The 20,514-nt window shown below is 38.1% G+C and overlaps 1 protein-coding gene across 1 annotated transcript in view; it reads left to right on the top strand.

The window, feature by feature from the left end:
* The window catches only part of MYLK (myosin light chain kinase), a 195,354-nt gene that overhangs the window by 136,903 nt on the left and 37,937 nt on the right, over positions 1-20,514 (top strand). Inside the window, exons 19-21 of the mRNA XM_058809539.1 lie at positions 10,410-10,460; positions 12,048-12,175; positions 15,600-15,753. Of these exons, the coding sequence (XP_058665522.1) occupies positions 10,410-10,460; positions 12,048-12,175; positions 15,600-15,753 (333 nt within the window). The remainder of the gene's footprint in view (positions 1-10,409; positions 10,461-12,047; positions 12,176-15,599; positions 15,754-20,514) is intronic.

The raw sequence follows: 20,514 nt of genomic DNA, 5'->3' as shown, positions 1-20,514 counted from the left end.
TGGAAATATGGAATATTTTATCCAGCTCTCTCAAAAAGTAAAAAACAAATAAACACTAATCTGGTCTTCCAGCAAAAACATTTTTAGCTGCTTTCAGCAGAACTCAGAGCAGTTTTATGGTTATTGATGATCACAGATAATAACTGTGCTTCTGGAAATGTGACTTACATAAAACTATGCCCTGGGCTACAGCTATTTCTGAGTTGCTGGCTGAGCACTGTAACTCTCTCTCCAGCTTCTCTTTGGAGATGTGGAAGAGTCCCACTGACATGCTCCACCTCTGCACCTGAGCTTCAAGTGCCATAAATAATAACAATTAACAACAATGATTTTGTTATTGAACATAGAAAAGAAAATTTTAAAGCCATTTAAATCTCCATGAAAACTATGTTTTGAATTGTGCTTTCTATGCACACAACACACACATTTCCTCTGATCCTCCCAGCAGTGTTATCAATTGCAGCTTTCCCAGGAGAAAGTGTGAGTTGGGAACTAAGTCTAAATATGGAGATGTATGACCTGATCCACATCCTGCTTCTTTTGCTTCTGGTTTTAGTTGAAATTAAAATAGATAGCAAAACAACAGTTACCAACTCTGGCTGCAGAAATCTTTGGGAAAAGAAAGTTGAAATAATGGGGAATGGTTTTTCTACATGGCATATTATTTCAGTGTTTCAAGTTCTTGAACTTCTCATAAGCTCTTTTTTCCAAATTACCTTTAACACATCTTTCCTGCTGCACAGTAAACATCAAGGAAACCAGAGAAAATGTTAGGAAGCTGGGCTTTGAAAGAGTTTTTGGAAAAGCTTTGAAAAATACATATTCAATTTTAAAAGGATTTGGCTGCAGAGATTTCACAGGTGTTTTTTTAACATCTGAGGAATGTATTTGGTCTGAAATAAGTTTTTATTTGTGTGTTTGTCAGGGGTAAAATATACAAAGCAGATCCAGTGGACTACACTGTTCCAATCTACCCTGAAATTCTTATCAGATACAGAGACTTTAAAGTTCCTTACCTGAGAGAGAATAGGCTTTACAAGTCAGATGTTTGTCTGTCTTTACTGTATATCTCTTGAAAAGAAGGCTAATAGAGAATAACTGAATTAAGGTGTCTCACTCTAATAAGGAGATATATTTTTACTCTTATCTTTTCTGGGCTTTTTTGCCACATTGAGTTACCAACACTTTTTTGCCCCGTTGAGTTACCAGTCCTAAGGGCAACTAGAGTGTACAGATTGATACTGAAGAAAGAGAGAGCAAAAATTCCTCATAATGTGACTAGAATTAACAATTAATAGATTCTGAGTTTTACGTAGTGAATTCAGTCACAGCAGTATATACTCTATAGGACACAGAGACTATATATTCTCTGTACTTTTCAGAAATACTTTTTAGGAAAAGATCCCTATTTTCCACATTCTGTAAAGAAGTGCAAGTCAAAGTTCATGGTCAGCAGCAATGTAATTCTTTTCTCCCTTCAAATAAATTACAAGCGATCCTTGTTTTTTTGCCCTGGTAAACTTTCAGGAAAGTAATTAACTTGAGGCTCCTGAAAGCAAAGATCAATACATTTCTTTCTGTGGAAAAGAGTGAATGTTGGCAGTATGTTAACCTGTAGAATTTGTCTCACTGTGAGCTGCTGACTCAGGTTATTTGGCTGCTCATTCTGACAATGTTATTTAATTACTGGAAGCTTGGGGTTTGTAAGCTACAGAAAACCAATAGTAAGCAGAATTTGGGCCATTGCTTCCTTTGATATGCAATACATACTAGGTTCTGGTGTAGAAAAAGAAGAACATCTTGAAGGGAGCTGTGTGTCACTCAGGGATTAACAACATCTCTGAATGGATGCTTGCAGTGTTTACTGCAGAAAGATTGCTCCCATGCTGGCAAATTACAAAACTTACAATGTATTTCCTTTTGCTTAAAATTAATATTGTGTCACCAGAATTTAGTAATAATTATGCAACCCTCTAAGGATAAATAGAATAAATTATTGCTTCTGAGAATAAGAAACAGATTTACCTTTGAATCTGGGTGAAATAAAAGGAAGAAGAGAGGAAGGCCACCTCTGGAACTGGTTCATTCTTTACTGACTGCACTGACTTGAGCTTTGTCACTTGGGTCTTTGCTCAGTGGATGTCAAATGTTACTGAGTTAAAATAATTGAGTGTATGTTTCTTCTAAAAGAGGCAGTGGAAAATGGGACCCTTTCATTATTTATCATGCTGCACACTGTGTGCCATGCCAGAACAATCAGGGGGTAACGTAAGGGTCCTCCTGGCTTGACACAGCCCTGGAGCAGAAGCACTAAGCCAAAAATTTCATCACTTGCACATTTCTCTAGAAAGCTTTGAAACTGCCGTGAAGGGATTTAGGCACCCAGTTCCCTTTGAAATTAAAACTTATTTCAAATTAAGCTTAAAGGGAATTGCTTATTTCAATTACCATAGCCACTTGCAAAATCTTCAGTGCTTATTAAATAAATGTTTTTGTCGCAACAGACTGTGGAAAAATCAAAGTTCTGCTTGAGATTTTTAAGAGTAAATAAAGATTTGAATGTTTACAAATAAATATTCCTTTTTTAAAAAAAATATTACTACTCCACACTTGTAAATATTTTGTTGTCCTTAAGCAGAGGACCAAAATAGAAGGAATTAGCCCAAGATAAGGCAGATTTGTTTGTAAGTCTAGAACCCAGATTTCTTGATCCTCAGTCTCAGGATTAATTTGCATGCAGCATTGAAGATACTATAGATTTTTTAAAGTGGCATCACAATAGTTTACATAAAACATGAGCTTTCCAAAAGGACTTTTTTTCAAGATTTGCTGATGAAAAAGGAGTATTACAGCAATTAGATTCTATTTTTTAAACTACACTGTGGCTGAGCTGTGCAACATAACTTTACTATAGTAGGAAGAAACTGTATCCCACTTATGGCTACTGAGAGAAAAAAAATAGTTTAATGCTTTAGAAAATAATGCTCATAAATCTAAGCATTGGATTAAAGTGTTCAGAAAGAAATGCCCAATGTGTTTGTAGGGCTAACTTACAGCACTACTTCCAGTAAATATTAAGGAATTGCAATTATTACCTGTCACAATTATTGTTATGAAAACCTGACAGGATATCCTGGATCCCCTCCTCTGAGTAATACTTCTTAAACCCACTGTTCTCATCTCCAGACCACATACATTGAAGGGCTGACCCAGCATAGAGTTTGATTGCACAAATGTAAGTGCTTCTACTCAGTTAAAAATAAAATTGCATCAAAGAAAACAATTTTTCTACACACTTGCAAGTTATTTAGCAGTATTTGGTAGCTTCTGATAGAAATCTTTTAAATATGCTACTGTATATAACGTTTGATTTCATGTCAAATACATTTTTGGCTAGGTAGCTGTATAATAATACAGCTGTTACACAGGTAGCTATAGTCTCTTGCTGATAGTTATTAATAAATGTCATCACTGGCACTGTCCAGAACAAATCCTTCAGAAGGTTTCACTGTCATCTTCCCAAATCTGAATTTTTAACATCATTGGTACTTGAATGCTAGGCTGAGCAGTGACATCTCTGGAACAATGCACCATTAAAGTAAATATACTAAACAGGACCCCTTATTATGTTAATATATTCTTGTCCATAGCAGGGAGAATTCTAAGTGTTAATCACCATGGAAAAATTATGAGTCAGTGGCCAAGTAATTGGCATGCAGTTTGTTATTTACTCTTCAAAGAACAATCTTGTCAAAGAATCCAAGTCTGCAAGCACCATTTTAAGAAAATGTTATTAAAGCATTAAGCTTGATGTGGCCAATTTAGTTAGTATATAATTAAATCAGTAAACACTTAAAGTTTTCTATTGATTTCTGTTCTATGAAAATAATATGAAACGTGGCTTAGATGAATATGAAATGTTTCAAAATCTTCATTTCATGACAGATTGTTTTGCCCTAAGTGTAAAATGTGCCACTTTCTAAGGGAAAAACTCAATTACTAAGGAAGTTACTGTTCTGGTCAGAGATGTCTTTTAATTGCAGAAGTGTGGGCACTGGGTAGCAGCTGTGCTCTGTGGCTGCTGCTGACCTCTTTGGTGGCTGGGATAGTCTGGGATGCTCTTGAGGGTCAGTGAGGCTGTCCAAGCCAGTTCCCTCAGTCCCATTCATTTTCCTGAAGGCTCATGCTGCTTTTCTCCTGGCCGTTGTGAGATCTGCACATTTTCTGCACAGTGAGTGCAAGTACTTAGTGTGTTGGAACAATATTAATTACATTGTCAGAGAAGCCTCTAACCAAACTTTTCAAGGAAAAATTAATCTTTTTTTCCTAAGCTGAAAATTCCACTCTTAGTACATGTAAATCAAACTGCCATTAGCTGGTTTTAAGACCTAAATAGGATTTCTCTGAAACTCTAAATTATGAAAGGTGCTGCCTTCATTCCTGAGGCTCGAGGGTCCAAAGGTGCAGAGCTGTGCCAGAAGGCCCAACAGCCAAGTTGGGCTGAGGTAAACAGGCAATGCAGGATTTAACCTGTTGACTCTGAAGGTTGGTTGCTTCCACAGATGAAAAATAAATCTGTTACTTTAGTATAAAATGAGCAATGGAGAAACACTAATTTGTTGTCCAAATCCCTTCTCCTGAGTGCCCAGTTCAGCACTGTTGCTCTAATGCTGGGCATGTATTTTGAAACTCTGCCAAGTTACTCTACAGTTCTCATTGTACTGACATTTTCTGAGTTAATATTAGCACAGAACAGTATTTTCCACATGTATTTCATGGAGTCCTTCCTACATATCTGTGTGTTGACAGAAGAAGACAGAAATGTTTATTGACTGTCTTACAGAGAGAAAAGTGAATAGTTTTTGCAATGTGGCCTCGAACTGAAGAGGTGTCATGCTTCATTAATTTACAGTTATGTTGTTGGCTAGAAATTGCACATCTGAGGTATATAATAGAAGCATTAAGTTTCTTCTCTATAAAACAGGGAACTAAATCAATTGGCTTAAATAAAGTCGAAAAAGCATACAGCATGTAGCTTTTCCCATTGAAACCATTTGGAGCTCCTGAATGTCCAGATGACCTGGCAGTGTTTTCCTATGGAACAGACTGGGTAGCAGGGTAGTAGCCTACCTTAGACTCCTGTCCCTACACACTTGGGCACAGCTTTTTAGTGTCTAATTGCAGATATTCTCCAAGACATAAAAAAGGTAAAAATTAAACTTAAGAAACTAACCTTGCTAACTTGTTCCCAGCAGAGCTCTTAGAGCATTTTACATGGCCTGGGTTGTTTGTGAGCTCTGTTTGATACTGGATCTCTTCTGCACTGCTCAGATTTGCTTTAATTGTAGAAGTTGCTCAAGAACAGTGCTACTAAACTGCTATGGAATTGTTTATTCCTTCAGCTGAGCTGTTTTCAAATACTGAGTTATTTTCAGTGTACCAGATGATATTATTGAAGCTCTGAGTGTGGTGGTATATCCTAGCTCTCTCGTGACTGCAAAAGTGAGTATTTCCTGGGTTTTATTTTTGTTTTCAGAAGGCAGAGGCTGTATATGTCTCAATTAGAGGACAATCTCTGCATGATTTAGAAACTAAATACGGGATGTTGCAACAAAATGACAGTTGTTTTTAATGAAAAAAAACCAAAAGCTTTAAAAAACCGTTATGAAGCACACAAACTCAAGTAACTGATTTGCATGGGATTAAGTTTTCTAATTTCTGCTTGTCATCAAATTTAAGACAGAGTTGCTTTCTGGTTCATTGTATTTAGATATTAAACAGTTATTTGGAAACACTATGATAAATTTGCCCTCTGACATGCAATGAAATGAAACTGTTTAAACTTCCAAATCTTGATGAAGTTTTCAAGCTACTGAAGTGTTCAGTGCATTGTGTTTGTCATTTTCCTCTCTAGCAATTAGCACAGGTTCATGAATGTATAAATAAACTTTCTGCTACACTTGTAGCCATCATTTTCTCCTGTTTCATCTTGACTGTGCTAAAATCTGTAATGAGTTTTTGTACCATCAACTAGGTCTATGCCAGAAGCAAGGGAAAAACAGAATAATTGACTACTTTGAACACAAGGCCAAGTGTTTCCTTTTTTTCTTTACTTCTAGCTCTCGGTCACTGCACTCTTTCTGGCAAAGCAGGCAGTGGTGAAAGTTGACAGAGAGCAGTCACTTTTGGTTCAGACCCGGATATCTACCCCCCGGGTTTCATTTACATGGGGGAGAGAGAGACCTCATGATCTCACATCCCACAAGCCTGAAGGATCCAAGTGGGATGGGGAAGAAGGAGCAGATACTTGAATCTGGGCTTTCCATAAATATTATTCTTATCATGCTGTCTGACACATTACAGACATGCCTTCTTTTTTCAGTTTCTCTTGAACTCTGAAAATGCTGAAAAAAACCCCAGTTTAGTTCAAGATGAAATCTTGGCATGTTTTGCATGAGGGTAAAATGTTTTTTTATGTATGAAGGTATGTCATTAACCCTTCTTCTCTCCTGACCTAAAATGAGGCTGTTCCACAAGCAGACAGAAGCAGGGGTAGGTCTTGTTCCTTATGCTAATGGAGTTAGGTATTAACTGTACTTGTTTACCAGGTGCTGAAATCCATCACTACAGAAGACATGCACATAAATTTAGGCATGTCCCTCAGGGAAGACAGTAGGAATTGTGGATTGGTTGGAAATACTATCTTGAGTACTGATGTTTTTTTCAGATCCTAAGAGTTTTCCTTCATGCTTTATGAAAGCAAGTTGTGCAGAGAGCCATTTCAGGGGAGGGCTATTCCTATTTTTAGTAAAATTCCAAAAAAGGGAAGCAAAAAAGAAAGAGGGAGGCTTCTGAGCATATCTGCTCTCACAACTGCACCATCAGGGCAAGGAAGGGCACAACCAAATGTCTGGCAGCTACCAGCCTGGTTGGGGTTTTTCCTCTTTTTGCTTTATGTCCCCCCACTCAAAAACAAGCTCTGTAAGAGGCAAACTTGCCTTGTAATGTTTATGTTGTTTCTAGAAGGCAGATTCATTTAAGGGGGAAATATTAGTCCTTTTACTTCCAGGCTGATTTTCAGCATTGGCCCTTTTCAATGTAAATACCAAAACTAAGACAAACCATCTTTAAGAAAAAAAAAAAGGCATCAGAAGCAGACTTGAACTAACATTTCCAAGAGGCTCAAATATTTTAATGAAAACAATCATTTGACCTTGTCAACTTTGAGTAATCTTACTAGATTTTTTTTCACTAACTGTCTCCAGCAGCCTTTGAAAAAAATAAGTTGCATTTCAAAGCAATGCATAAGATGAGCTGGTATTTTTAAGGAAGATCTAAGAACAGTGGGGTGTACACTATCAGGCAAAGAAGCCAGCTGCATAGAGCCAGAGACCTGTCCTTGTACTCATCCCCTTCCACCCTGCCCCAGCCTTTCATTTCTGCTCAGGGATATTTGTGTCTGCAAAACAGGATATTCAGCCAGACCTTCCAGCAACCCTTGGCAATCTGTATGGTTTGATGAAGTCCAGTGACAGTCTGTATATCCTCAGTTCAGTGAATATAATGTCCTGGTGGGTAAAAACTAAAATTTAAATTAAAAAAAAAAATGTACCTACGTATAAAAAGCATTGCCCTAGCTGAATGAAGTGATGAGTTCATGTTCTCTGCTTTGCTGTTATGGAAGTCTTCACTGAGGTGAGAGTCTTTTAAACTGGCTTAAGCGTAGCTGTTCCAGTGTGCATGCACCTTGCCTATTAACTAAGGTACTGCAGCTAATACACAATGTTGGCCAAGAGGTTATCTTTGAGTGAAAATCATGCTGGATTCAGGAATTTGATTTTTTTTTTCCTGAAAAATAGCAACAGTATCTGCAGCCCGAGATGGCACTTGACAAATGGCGCTTTTTCTTCATCCTTGTTGCTCTTTGTTCATATCAGGCTTAATGGAGTGCGGAAGCAATCAAATTCCTGTCATTGTAGCTTTTATTAAAAGCCATTGCAGCTCTGAAGAGAGACCCAAAAGCTATTCCATTTCAGTTTAGAGAAGAGCAGAGTCTGATGTTGAATACAGCACGTGCACAAACAAAAATGTTTACATGTTTCTAAACCATGTAACTGAGTGAGTTTACATGGGGTTATGCATCTAATGAGTAACTAATGGGTTTTTTCCATTAATAGGGGTGTTTAAGGGCAGATGAGAGGCCAGACTCTACAGGCCTTACAGCTGGCACCTGATCATATACATAGTTTCATCCTCATAATATAGCTCCAACCTGAGATAAGAGTTTCAGCTCAGGGTGTGATCACACCAGGACAAAGAGGAAAGCTGCTCTGAAAACAGCACTTGCTGCCTTTGCTTGTACAACTTGGGCAGGAAAGAGGCTGTAGAAATACATTTGCTGTCACCACAGCAGCCAAGGTGCATGTTACTCTGTTGGTGGCCCAAAAGTAATGTGTCCCTTTCATGAGTAGTTGTGCGCTTTGAAGGCCTCAGTTTAAAGAGGGCTAAGTCCCCATGGAAGATGTGGCACGACAGATATCTTGCTTACAGCCTGGTAGTCCAGTAATACAGGATAAACACCTCACAAGTACTCATCTAAATCTTTAACTAGTTCTATTGGGCTGGTACTTGTCAAAGAAAGGCTTCTTTGGGAAATATCCAACTATTCTTTTTTGTCTCAGCCATAAGTACTGTGAGAATATCCTACCTCTCCATTTTGTGCTTCTGGTTGCTACAAAATCAATACATTCAGAGCATATAAAAGCCAAGCATACTTTTAGGGAAAATTACTAAAAAATGGAAAGAAGGTGGAAAAAATTTTTCTGTATTCACTGCATAAAGTTTTTCAGAATAAACTGAATAAACACTGCTGTTGACAGCTAAGCCATTAGATATTTTTTAAGTAGTTTGATCTTTTCACATCCTACATCACCTACTATCTCCAATTATTCTAAAAATCAATCTGTCTGTTGTTTGAGCCATAGCATTAGACTCCTACAGTGGTTTTGCAACTCATGGCTCCTGAGTTTCATGGAGCATCACATGATGTGTTCCAGGGTATCATGCACAGCTTGTAGTTTGCTGCAACCAAAAGGCTTAAAATCAAAAAACTGGTTTTATTGGTCTCGTGAAGTTGGGGGATATTTTGCTGCTCAGTGTCTTTCTAATTGGAAATAACTAAATAAAGAAAAGAAAAAAGAAAAGAAAAGAGAAAAGAAAAGAAAAGAAAAGAAAAGAAAAGAAAAGAAAAGAAAAGAAAAGAAAAGAAAAGACCAAAATATTCAAAACTTTTGCATCTGTTATGACTGTCACTAGGCACCTCTGTATAGTCTGCCAGATACTCAAAAGCACTTAGCACATGCTGCTTCCCTTGGAGGCAATAACATCTTAAAAGCCAGACTACTTCAATCAGGCTGCCTAGCTGAGCATAAGAAAATAAGAAATGTTCTTTCACAGCAGAGGCCATTCTCTGACCACGATGCTTAGAATAGCAGGCAAAAAGATAGTGCTGTAAAAGGCATGAACTCCTTCGCTTCTGGAATTCAGTGGTTTGAAGGCATCCAGACTGTTGTATTTAATGGCCACCACTATACATAACTCCTATGAATTTGTCCTTTTGAACCTGTTTGTGTTTCTGTATTGTAAAACATTACTTGTTTGTGAAGGTGGGTTATGGATGTTATATTTAACTCGGTGTTTCTCTTATGCCTGCTGTCTGGTAATATAATTGGGTGACCTCTAGTTCTAGTTTTGTGAAAAATACTTATTAGCCATTTTCTCTACTGTTCTTCTACTTACCCTGCACAATTTGTAGAACACTGTCTACGAAAAATTTATGGACCCAAATTTCAAGTTCTAAGCCGTATTTTTGAAGCTATGACTTTTTTTTTGAGAATATAGCAAAAAGTTATCCCTGCTTAAGGAAGAGAATGAGGCAGAGGGATGGTGCTAATACTTACTTTTGGTATATAGCTGTTTCTTTGTGAGCTCAGCAAGTGATATGAGAAGCAGCACATGGTGCTAACTACTCTACTTTTAACTGAGATCATTCAGCATTGATTATGCTGGAAATCTGAGCAGAAATTCAGTATGAGATGGGTCTTGGCCCAGTATTTCACCTGTTAAACTGCTGTAAAGAATAGATGATTAGAGACTGTGGGAGAAGTGTAGAAGATTTCTTTGATTCTCTTAAAAGTTCCATCTTCAACTCTGAATATTCTGAGGATCATCCAGAATAATAAAAGTGGTTTTTAAAGGTATTTTTAATTCTTTAGTTTTACATGCTGGAAGAACATATTTTATTTTCAAGTGCCAACAAAGCATTGCTATGGATGTTTGTGGTTAGGCTGGTTCCTTGCAGAGCTCGCCTTTGAATTCACCTGGTTTTTTGTTTGTTTGTTTTTAATTAGGTGAAGCAACAGTGAAGAAGAAACCAGCTCCAAAGACTCCTCCAAAAGCAGGTAATTTGTTGCATGTGTCACCCACATTTACCAGTGCAGCTGTTTGCCTACTAAGTTTGTTTGCATGTGTGATTAAATGGTCGGTAAGTCCAACTTGTTAACACTGTACTAAGAATTAAATTATGAGCATCCAAAGAAGTTACTCTCAGATAGACTATAGCAAGATCCTACAAAGTGTCAGTAGTGTGTAACTTATGCCCTTTTGCATACCCACAACAAACCTTGGCTTTCTGCGAAAGAATTTTTTCTGTGTATCACAGAATCCTCTGCATGAGTAGCTACCACAGAGAAGGTGACAGATTCTACTTTTCCTCATCACTGGCATTATGGTAACCTGTTGGTGTGTTTCCAGTCTTTGAGGCAAAGCAATCTATATTTAAAGTTGCAAGGAAATTTCCCCTATAGGAACCTCTTTTCATTGTCTTAAAACTTCACCAGACTTTTAAACGGTCCAAGCTGCTTTCTAAGCCAGATATACACCTCAGCCTAGCTTCCTTCAGATATTTTCAAAAAGAAACCACTTCTAAAAGGTCAAGTCTAGAGCAGAGGGAACCTACTTTGTTTTAATTACTTTAAAAAGGAAAAGAAAGCACTTTTTTCATGCACAGTAGCTCTGTGCTTTGTAAAGAATGTTACATTTGGCAGTGAGGTCATTGTATTACTAGGGAATGCCTCTTACCATTTCTGTCAATATGTCCTCAAGTCTGCCCCCTTCAATACACACAGAAAAGAATAATTTTTTTATCATGCTGCTTTTATAAGCAGCAGTATTGGTTTCACCCTGGAGTTGTCCAGCCTATGATATTTCTGGCCTCTGTGCTTAGCAGCTCCCAGGGGTCTGACACTCAGCAGCACAGCTGAGAGCCAGGCAGGAGCACTGTTAGCAGGAGATGTTCTGCCATCTATTGAAACTCAGGCAGTGAGAGGGAACAGAAGGAGGAATGCCTCATTCATTAATAGAAGGCAATGAATGGGACTGCGAGGTTTAAAAGAAGCACTGTGATACAAAAAGATCCATCATTGCTCATGGCAAAATTTATTGTGATGGAGAAAGACATCAATTTCCTTCCTTGTCTCTCATGATGTTTCTGTGCCACATAATGTTTATTTGGCTACTGAGATAACTATAGGCAGATCTGGAGTCTTAATTTTTCTGAATTCTGTTGATGAAATCAGGGAGCAGCTTTGCAGACCCCCTCAGCACATGCAAATTGATAAGAACGTAGCTGGAGCCATTTTTCAAAAATACGAAGTTCAAAAGAAAAAGAAGATTTTCTGAAAAACCCACAACGAAATTTCATAAACTATATATTTGGAATTGGTGTTAGGTGCCAGTGTTTTTGTCTTTTGGATGTCTGTACCTTGGTCTTGCATGAGCAAACTTTGGAATGGGTAAATTGTTATTGCTTCACTCCCCTAGAATTACCAAATCCACCGAATTTTGTTCATTGCAAGCAACAGGTAACTGCTAATCTGAAATTCAAATGCTGCTGTGAAACAGCTGAGCAGAGAAATGTATGTGTTTTGAATTTTAAGAAAACTTAGGGTCATTTAAAGGGTTATTTAATTTGTTATTTTTCCCTTCAGCTGCTCCTCCTCAGATTACTCAGTTCCCAGAAGACAGAAAAGTCCGTGCAGGTGAATCAGTGGAATTGTTTGCCAAGGTGGTGGGGACAGCACCCATAACTTGCACCTGGATGAAATTCCGTAAGCAGGTAAATTGTTTTCTGGTTTCTTTTAACAACCATTTAAAAAGCAGAGCTGGAAAGGAACACCATTGACTATCTCCCATTTTTGCATCTCCCTTCCCAAGGAACTGGCAAAGTCCATCTTGTTCCTGCAGATTGTTCTCCTCACTTCTACTGAAAACATTTCACTGATGAAGATTTCACAAGCTCCATTGGCAAATTATTGCAGTGTTTAAATGGCTATAGTGTTAGAATTTTTTTCCTAATGCCAAACCTAAACTTTCTTGCAACATTTTAGACCCTTTACTGCCTGTCCCCTCCTGTTAAAAATGATAGCTTCTTTGTGAAAAGTCTTAGACCATGAATTAAAGGATAACTGATGGGAAAGATGCAGGTATCTGAAAAGTGTCTGTCACAGGGGGCATTTCTCTCCTTTGAAAATGACTCCTTCTTTGTTGATGCTGGGTCTGAAGTTATGTCAGAGGGGCAAAATACCATTTAAAAAACTTGAGTCTTGCAACACAAATGTCACCATATAGGGCACAACAAAAACCCATGTCATGAGTGCTCTCACTCTCTAGTTTTAAAGTTCCTTCTGCATGAATTAGTATCTTTAAACTATATCACATGTCCATAAGGACAGTGTCTAAAGAGAGTTGCTTTAACAAAGCTATTTAAAATCACTTTAAATCAAATAACCCAATATACAGGTTCAGATTGGAAGATGAAGTGTCACGCTAGGACAGAGCAAATATAAATATCTGCTGTAGCTGCTGTTCTGTTTATTTCGTTCTGAACTTGTCATGCACTCTATAGAACACAAATAAAAACATCTCCTCCTTGAAGGAAGTTTAGACTCTAAATCCAGACATGTCAGCATTTAATTGAAAGAATTCAAAACAGTTTGTTAGTGCAAAGGGTATTCCAGAGTCCATCCTTGCTAACTCCAAATGACCTCTTATTTTAGGGGAAAGGGTAGTTTTTTTCCTGAACTCTTATATTTCCTTAAATTTCTTTATCTTCAAGCCTGGAGTTAATCACTGCTTTCCACAAAAAATAGATCTCAGAACCTTCACTGACATTCAGTGTTTGATTTTGCTAAGCTCTGTCTTAACATTTAGGTAAAATGTGGCCCTCAAAACTGAGTTTCTGGTTTGTGAAGAATTCTGAGTTCAGTGTTGAATACACCAATTCTATTTACCTGGATTTTAAGGCCTTTTTTATATGCATGATCTATGTGATAACAGCAGCTAATATGTGATGATTAGCATCTCCTAATGCCGATATCAGATCCATAACCTGAGATTCAGAGTATTTTTCTCCTTTGTAAAATGCTATTTTTACCATCTGTATACTTTCTTCTTTAGTTATCCACTATGAGACAAAGTGAAGTAGTGCAAAATCATAAATTAAAATGACAAAAAAATTTAAATTATTCATTCTGGTGAATGAGGTACAAAAGAAAAAAAAAACTTCAGGAAGGATACCAAACACTGTAGGAGGACAAGTGAGGGCAGCAGTCTCTCATTTATTAATTTAAAAGGGGAGCCACTTACTGTGTCCTGTGATGCACTATAATTTTGCTTTATGTTTTTGCTTACACTTCACCACATATTGTTTTAGACTTGGATTTCTTCCTTTTCTATAACTATGGTTGATTTCAACTCTGTTCTATTCCCAGTCCTAAAAGTGAAAACCAGCCAAGTGTTTTGACAGTTTACTGGGAGTTACTTGTAGTTGTTATTTGAGCTGATCCAGCAATTGGTGAGCTACGATTCCAGCCCTGCTCCTGTTTCCTCCAGCTTCCTCTCTGTGTTTCTTCCTCACATCCCCTCAGGTGCAGGAGAGCCACAGTGGCCTCTCTATCTCTTTTGGGTATTCCAAAAGAGTATCTTTTGCTTTTAGAAAGGGAATGTCATGAATCTGTGACTCATACTGTTGTATGCCATGGCAGTGCAGTGGAGGGGTTCTGGAACTGTGCTGAGCTAAAGAAGGGAAAGCCTTGGAAAGCCTTGGAAAGCCTCTTCATCAGCTGAGTCCATCACTGAACACTGCCAGCTGTTGAAGCTTCTCAACTACAACCAGTGAATTTCTTTCAGGATCCCAAAGTTCCAACCCATGTTCCCCACAGCCACTGCAAACCACTGAGCATCCTTTCAGGGCTGTCTGTTTCTGCATCCTTTCAGGGCTGTCTCTGCATCCTTTCAAGGATTTCTCTGCATCCCTTCAGGGCTTTCTCTGTATCCTTTTGAAGCTTTCTCTGAATAATGCAGATCTAGTTCTACTATCACCCCTTGACTAATTTTAATGAAGCATAAAGAAACAGTTTAGAATCTCAGAAGTATGTTGGCAAGGTAGAACAACTTTCACTAGAGTTTAACCCTACATAATCCCATTTGCTAACTTTCTATTTGAGTCATTGTAGGAAAATATTTCTGAAGTTACTTTTGGGCAGATAGCAGTGCATGTGTTTTTCCTCAACTGAGGAAAGAGCAGGGAAAGTCCTCTTCTTAAAGTTTTGATTTCTTCTCTGAATATATGGGACAAGATAAGGCAAGCCGAATAGCCTTCATTTTTAATTAAATTCTGAGAATGGCTTGGAAGAGTCACTTATCTAAGAAGGAAGTGGTGGGAGGAAGAAGGGCATTGACACTGTGTTGTCTGTTTCATAAGAACACAGTGTACAGCTTCTGTAATTGCAGGGTAGCATTATGAGGTTTTTAAAGAACTGTCATGTCTCAAGCTAATGCAGATTAAAATCTAAGTCACCTTGGCCATTTATGCTATGATGGCTGTGTTTCAATTAAAAACTAGTTTATAATATGCCTATGGTATTCAGCAGAGATTTGGATTTTTGCTTCTCCGGAAAATTAAAATGCTATGGGAAAGCTCAATATGCTCTTTGAATGTCTCTCTGTACAGCTGTACTGTTGTATCTCTATTTCATATAACATTGTCTTCAGTTGTTCTAACCCAAAAAACTGCTACCCTGGTTTGTGTGGAAGTACAGAATGAAGCTGGTTAAAACAAGAGGGCAGCAGTCCCAGCTGGGGATGGTCTGCACGTTGGGCTTCTGAGGGGGATGGCAAATGAGCTAAGGCTAAACCCTTGTTCCACTGTGGTTTCTTTAAGATATGTAAGACCAAACTTTGTTCTTTTGGCAATTGCACAGTTTGCACTTGCAGCCTGTCAAAGTTAAAAAGTGACACACCTTTTCCTTAGTGGGGTTCCAGCAACACCAGTGCTCCCTGTGGCCTTTGCAGGACTGGAGCCCTTATAATGTTCCACTGCATTTCTAGATTATTTGTGTGGATTACACAGTTTATCAGCTGGACATACTTCTGTAATAGAGTTATCTGCAAATAACACTCATATGATAACATTGTATTGTGCTTTGAGCTCTTTCACGTACAAAGAAATCTATCACATAACTTTTCTTTCAATTTGGCAGATTCAAGAAAATGAATATATTAAAATTGAGAATGATGAAAACAGCAGCAAGCTAACAATATCATCAACAAAGCAGGAACACTGTGGATGCTACACCCTAGTTGTAGAGAACAAACTTGGCAGCAAACAAGCACAAGTCAACCTTACAGTTGTTGGTAAGTCCAAATTAATATTCTATTTATATACTTACTCTTCAGACGTCAGCCTGCATTTGCATTTTATATAATGATATGCAACAGGTTAAATAAAATAATCAGTTAAATTAAGAAGACTGAAATAAGAACTAGTATTGCAAAAAATGTATAGTGACATTGTAATAAGGACTATAAGTTAAGATCTGTAGGGCTATACTGTGTTTATTTGGAAAAAATCCTAATTCCATGGTGATGAAGGCATAAAATAGATAAAATAGCTCATGCTTAAAAAGAAATGCCCCCACAAGATAAAAACAGCTCATGTCTCCATTTCAAATTCCTACCATGGTCCATTGTTTCACAGGGGCAGAAAGCAGCGAATAAAGAAAGTCTGTTTAATATTTTGGAACCCTTCATCTGTGGGTTTTTACACAGGTATCTTAAAGCTTCAAGCAGCCTTGTCAGGTGACACTCCCAGGCCATCAGGTTTGGTGCAGAGACTCTGGACAACTGCACAGACATGCAGACTGGCAGACAGTTGCAGTTTATTTGCAGATAAAGCTGCAGCCTAGTGAGGATCAGCCAAAATCTAGATCTCTGACATCTGGAACCCACCTTTGTGTGGATGCTTCAGGGAAATCCAGGGAATTTCTGCAAGCCAAGATGTGATTTGGCTAAAACATCAGTCTGTGGGATAGGTCTGCTTCAGAGGGGGTTATCACATAAGGTGGTGCACTGACAGCCACAAGGGTGTGAGCAAGGCAAAAAATGGCCAAAAGAGGAATGTCTCAGGCCTAAGATTAATTTCTGACTCCAGTGAAACCTATGGCAAAATACCTTTAACCCAAGTTGGACTGGAGATTCATTCCAGCACTCCAGTGAATACCATACGAGGTTTAATGAGTACATTAAAAAAATGTACTCATTAAATGTAATGAGTACATTAAAAAAATGTACTCATTTTTTTAATGTACTCATTTTCAGGTACAATATCCACTGAAGCAGACTGAATGTGACTCAGTTGCATGTTGCTCTACACATTGTCATTACAGGCTTCCTGATTATTTAAATTAATTCCTTTAATCCAGTCTGAGGCTTTAATTGCAGTTAAAAGATAACTGGATGAATGAGTATAAATATCAAGCGAATTCCAGCAACATGCCAGAGAATTCAAGAACAGAAGAAAATAGAATCAGTATTTTTAATGATGCATAGATAAATTGTACTACCCCTCCCAACAGTGGGTTGTACAGGTCAGAACTACAGCTAGGTTAAAAACTAACACCACTGGTCCTGGAACAAACATATACATTTCTCTGGGTATAGGCTTTGGCTGCAAAACCCCAACACAGCTGATTAGTGGCTGGAAGAATGGCAGGAGATTAATTGCTCTTCATATTTCCCTCCTTTTCCCTCTTTCCTAGGCAACTGCTGCAGGAAGATAATTGTAGCAGGTTATTGGGCAAGATGGATTTTTTTTAGCTGCACAAGGCTGACAATTCCTATTATCTTGTTACTGTGTGAGCCTTGACTCATTATTATATAAGTCACTGGTTTATTTCCTTTGGAGTTAATTGGTTTGAAAGTCTTTGAATTCTATAACCTTATAAAGCTACATCTCAGCCTCCTGCTCTGCTCTTCCCTAAGAAATGTGCCAGAGAACCGTGGGATTCCCAGAGATGCTTTTGGGAGAGTTGGGTGAAGAATCCTTACAATGTGCAGGAGTTTGCCATGTGTTTTGGCTGATGACAAGATCTCTGTTTCCAACTAAAAAGAATAAATTCCATCTTGTACGATTGCCAAGCTCTTCAGTGAGACATCTCGCTGATGTCAGCACTGCTGAAGGCGTGACAAGGCCTCCTAGCTTGCTGCACATGCATTTTAAGGCCAGATTCTTCCATCTGGGCACTCACAAATGTGGGAAAAGGGAGCAAAAATGTCTTCTTTATAGGAAGGGGGTTAGAATCTCACTATGACATAAAATCCTTCACACTGTTTGCACCTTTAAAGGTGTCAAATGTTCACTGAAGTTGGAAGGTACTTTTCTCTAAAGCCTGTCAGTCAAAATAGGGAAGTTGTGTTTCTCTGAATATGCAAAACCTGGCACTTCTGAGCCTACCAAAGCTCATCCTTAGTCCTACATTCCTGCCTGCCCATTGTCTCTGCACCATCCCAAGTACTGGGAAGGAACTTGCTCTCTCTGCCCTGACCCCGCTTTCATAGCAAGCATTGGTGAAGAAAGTCCTGGTGCTAGAGATCAGCTCTGTTTGCCTCAGCCCTTTATAAAAAGCCTCTAAATTCTGTGTGAGCTGCCTCCCTGTGAGTTTACTGGCACATCCATATGTCTGTGTTGTGTGCTCAAAGCACTGCTGCCTGACCACACTGCACAACTGAGCCTTGAATGTGTTGAAACTACAAATACAGAACATTTGCGTTCTGGAGGAGTGTGTCTGAGCAGACCCAGAGCTGCATTTCTCAAAGGGCTAAGAGGCTTGGCTCTTCTGAATTTTAGCAAATCAAAGACATTTTTTAAAATATAAAATGAAATTATTATGGAAATAAAGATGCATTTATTTTTTATTATTATTACCTCCTTATATTAATAATTATTACATATTTCAATTTATTATTACCTCTTACAACCATGTAGGTTTCAAAGGCTTCATGCTGATGGGGAAGTTTCTTATGTGAAAGACTCCAATAAACATTTCTCAAATTAAATTTGGACTGTAACACATGTTAAGGAGCAGGTTGCCCAACAAAGTTGTACAGTCTCCACGCCTGGAGGTATTCAAGTTCAGACTGGATAAGCATCTGAACAATCTGCTCTGACCTTATAGCTGATCCTGCTTTGAAGAGAAGGTCTAAAAACCTTTCTGAGGATATTTAAGACCATCCTGGATCTTGGTTTTATACTTGCAGTTGTCAAAGACCTTTCTTCACAAAAAAATAACATTATTGATTTAACTTCCAATAAGAGGACAAAGGATTGAGCTTATCTGCAAGGATTGAAATCAGAAATGAGCCTACTATGATTTAAACTCTGACTCCTAGATTGCAAACTCTATCTGAGTACAATTTGTAGAAATTATTTTTAATAATGACATTTAGGGAAACAAAGATACTTTGCATTCCTTTGAATTTAGCTCCCAAAGTCTTCTTAAATTTAACTGTCAGACTCGGGCCTCAACTACAGTCTTAATTAAACTGTGCAAGAGTTCTGACACCTAAAAGCATTTAAATAATTTATGATTTGATGCTGTTTGGGTCATGGGAAAGGATGCTCTTGAAAGAAGCCCAGCTTCATCATATGTGATTTATTTTATTTAATGAAATAAAAATTAACAAAATGTCCATTACATTCAGCCTTCAGTGTGAGCTGTGTGCAGTCCACACAGCAAATGCACTGATACATAAACAAGTTAGAGGAGACTTTTTAAATAATGGTGTGATGCTGAGCACAGAGCCCTCAGCCACAAGGACTGAGCCTTGTGACTCATTGTGTAACTTTGTACAAGCACTAATAATATTGGGAGACCTGCAAGTCTGTGAGACATCCAAGTTAAGCAGTGTCTTCTTTGAAAGGGTTGACTGGTCCCAAAATGTCCATGTTGAGCTCTTCTCTACTGTTATGATCAGCTCTCTTAAATAAGCAATTTCCTTAGCTGACTGATCTCTCTAGGGAGACTTTGTAACATGCTTCTGCTCCATAATCAAAACAGCCTGATGTGAGATTGAGCTAAGGATTTATAGCAGTGTGTCAGATGGAAGTGGACGTGTGTTGCCAAAGCTGTTAAATGAGCCAGTGATGAGCTTAGTGTAAAACATGACTGATTTAGGCAAGGTAGAGCCCTCAGTTTACAGTGACAGCAAGGAATATGCATTCCTTTCATGCCAGTTATTGGATGTATTTGATATATTTATCGAAATTATGATTCTGAACATTTTAGCTGTGTGATAGCTCCAGGTCTGTAACCACCTTTGAAAAAGAAACTTGGTTTTCCTACTGGCTAAAGCTGGGTACTATGACAGTGTCCAAAGAATAACACAGAATTCAACAAGGGTATCTGGCATTAGAGAAATAATCTGTTCTGCAGCTATGCCACAAACTTGCCACATGCTTTTGGGCTTATTGCTTCACGTTTCCATGCCTACTATTCAGGAACTTTTTGATCATCAGTGTGTAGTGAATATTTTGTATATCAGTGCTGTCTTCTAGGTTTTTTTTAAGACAGAACTAGAAACACACAAACTACCGAACTGGGGCCTGATTTTGACCATCCTTGTTTGTCTTTTATAAATCCTTTGGGATCTTTACTATTCCTGATGTGGTATTTTGTGTTTATATATATATATCTATACATGTATATGTATTGTACATAAACACACACAAATATATATAAGTATCATGGTGATTAGTAAGCTCTATGGTGTAGATATATGCAAAAGAATAAGAGCAATGTCATTAGACCCTGAGAGGCCTAAAGTTAAAAGTTATGGTGGTTCTATTACTCTCAGCATTGGTGCATGTACTGTGATTTGCAGCCTTCTCCGCTGTTGGAAAGTGATAAACCAAGTACTCAAGGACACACACACACACACATATATATAAGCATGTTGCACACAGGCATGCAAGTAGTATTGCATGAATTCACTAATACCTGCTCCTCTGCTCCATTCCATACTTGACTTGGGATGTGGAAGTTACTTTCTGTGAGGAAGATGTTACTTCTATGCCTTTAGCAGAATATGTCTGAGCACAGTCTTTCCAAGCACAGAGAA

This window comes from Ammospiza caudacuta, chromosome 8 (genome assembly GCF_027887145.1).
Source record: "Ammospiza caudacuta isolate bAmmCau1 chromosome 8, bAmmCau1.pri, whole genome shotgun sequence".
Classification (NCBI taxonomy): domain Eukaryota; kingdom Metazoa; phylum Chordata; class Aves; order Passeriformes; family Passerellidae; genus Ammospiza; species Ammospiza caudacuta.
The sequence above is the reverse complement of the archived record's forward strand: the minus strand, read 5'-3'. Positions and strand labels throughout refer to the sequence as shown.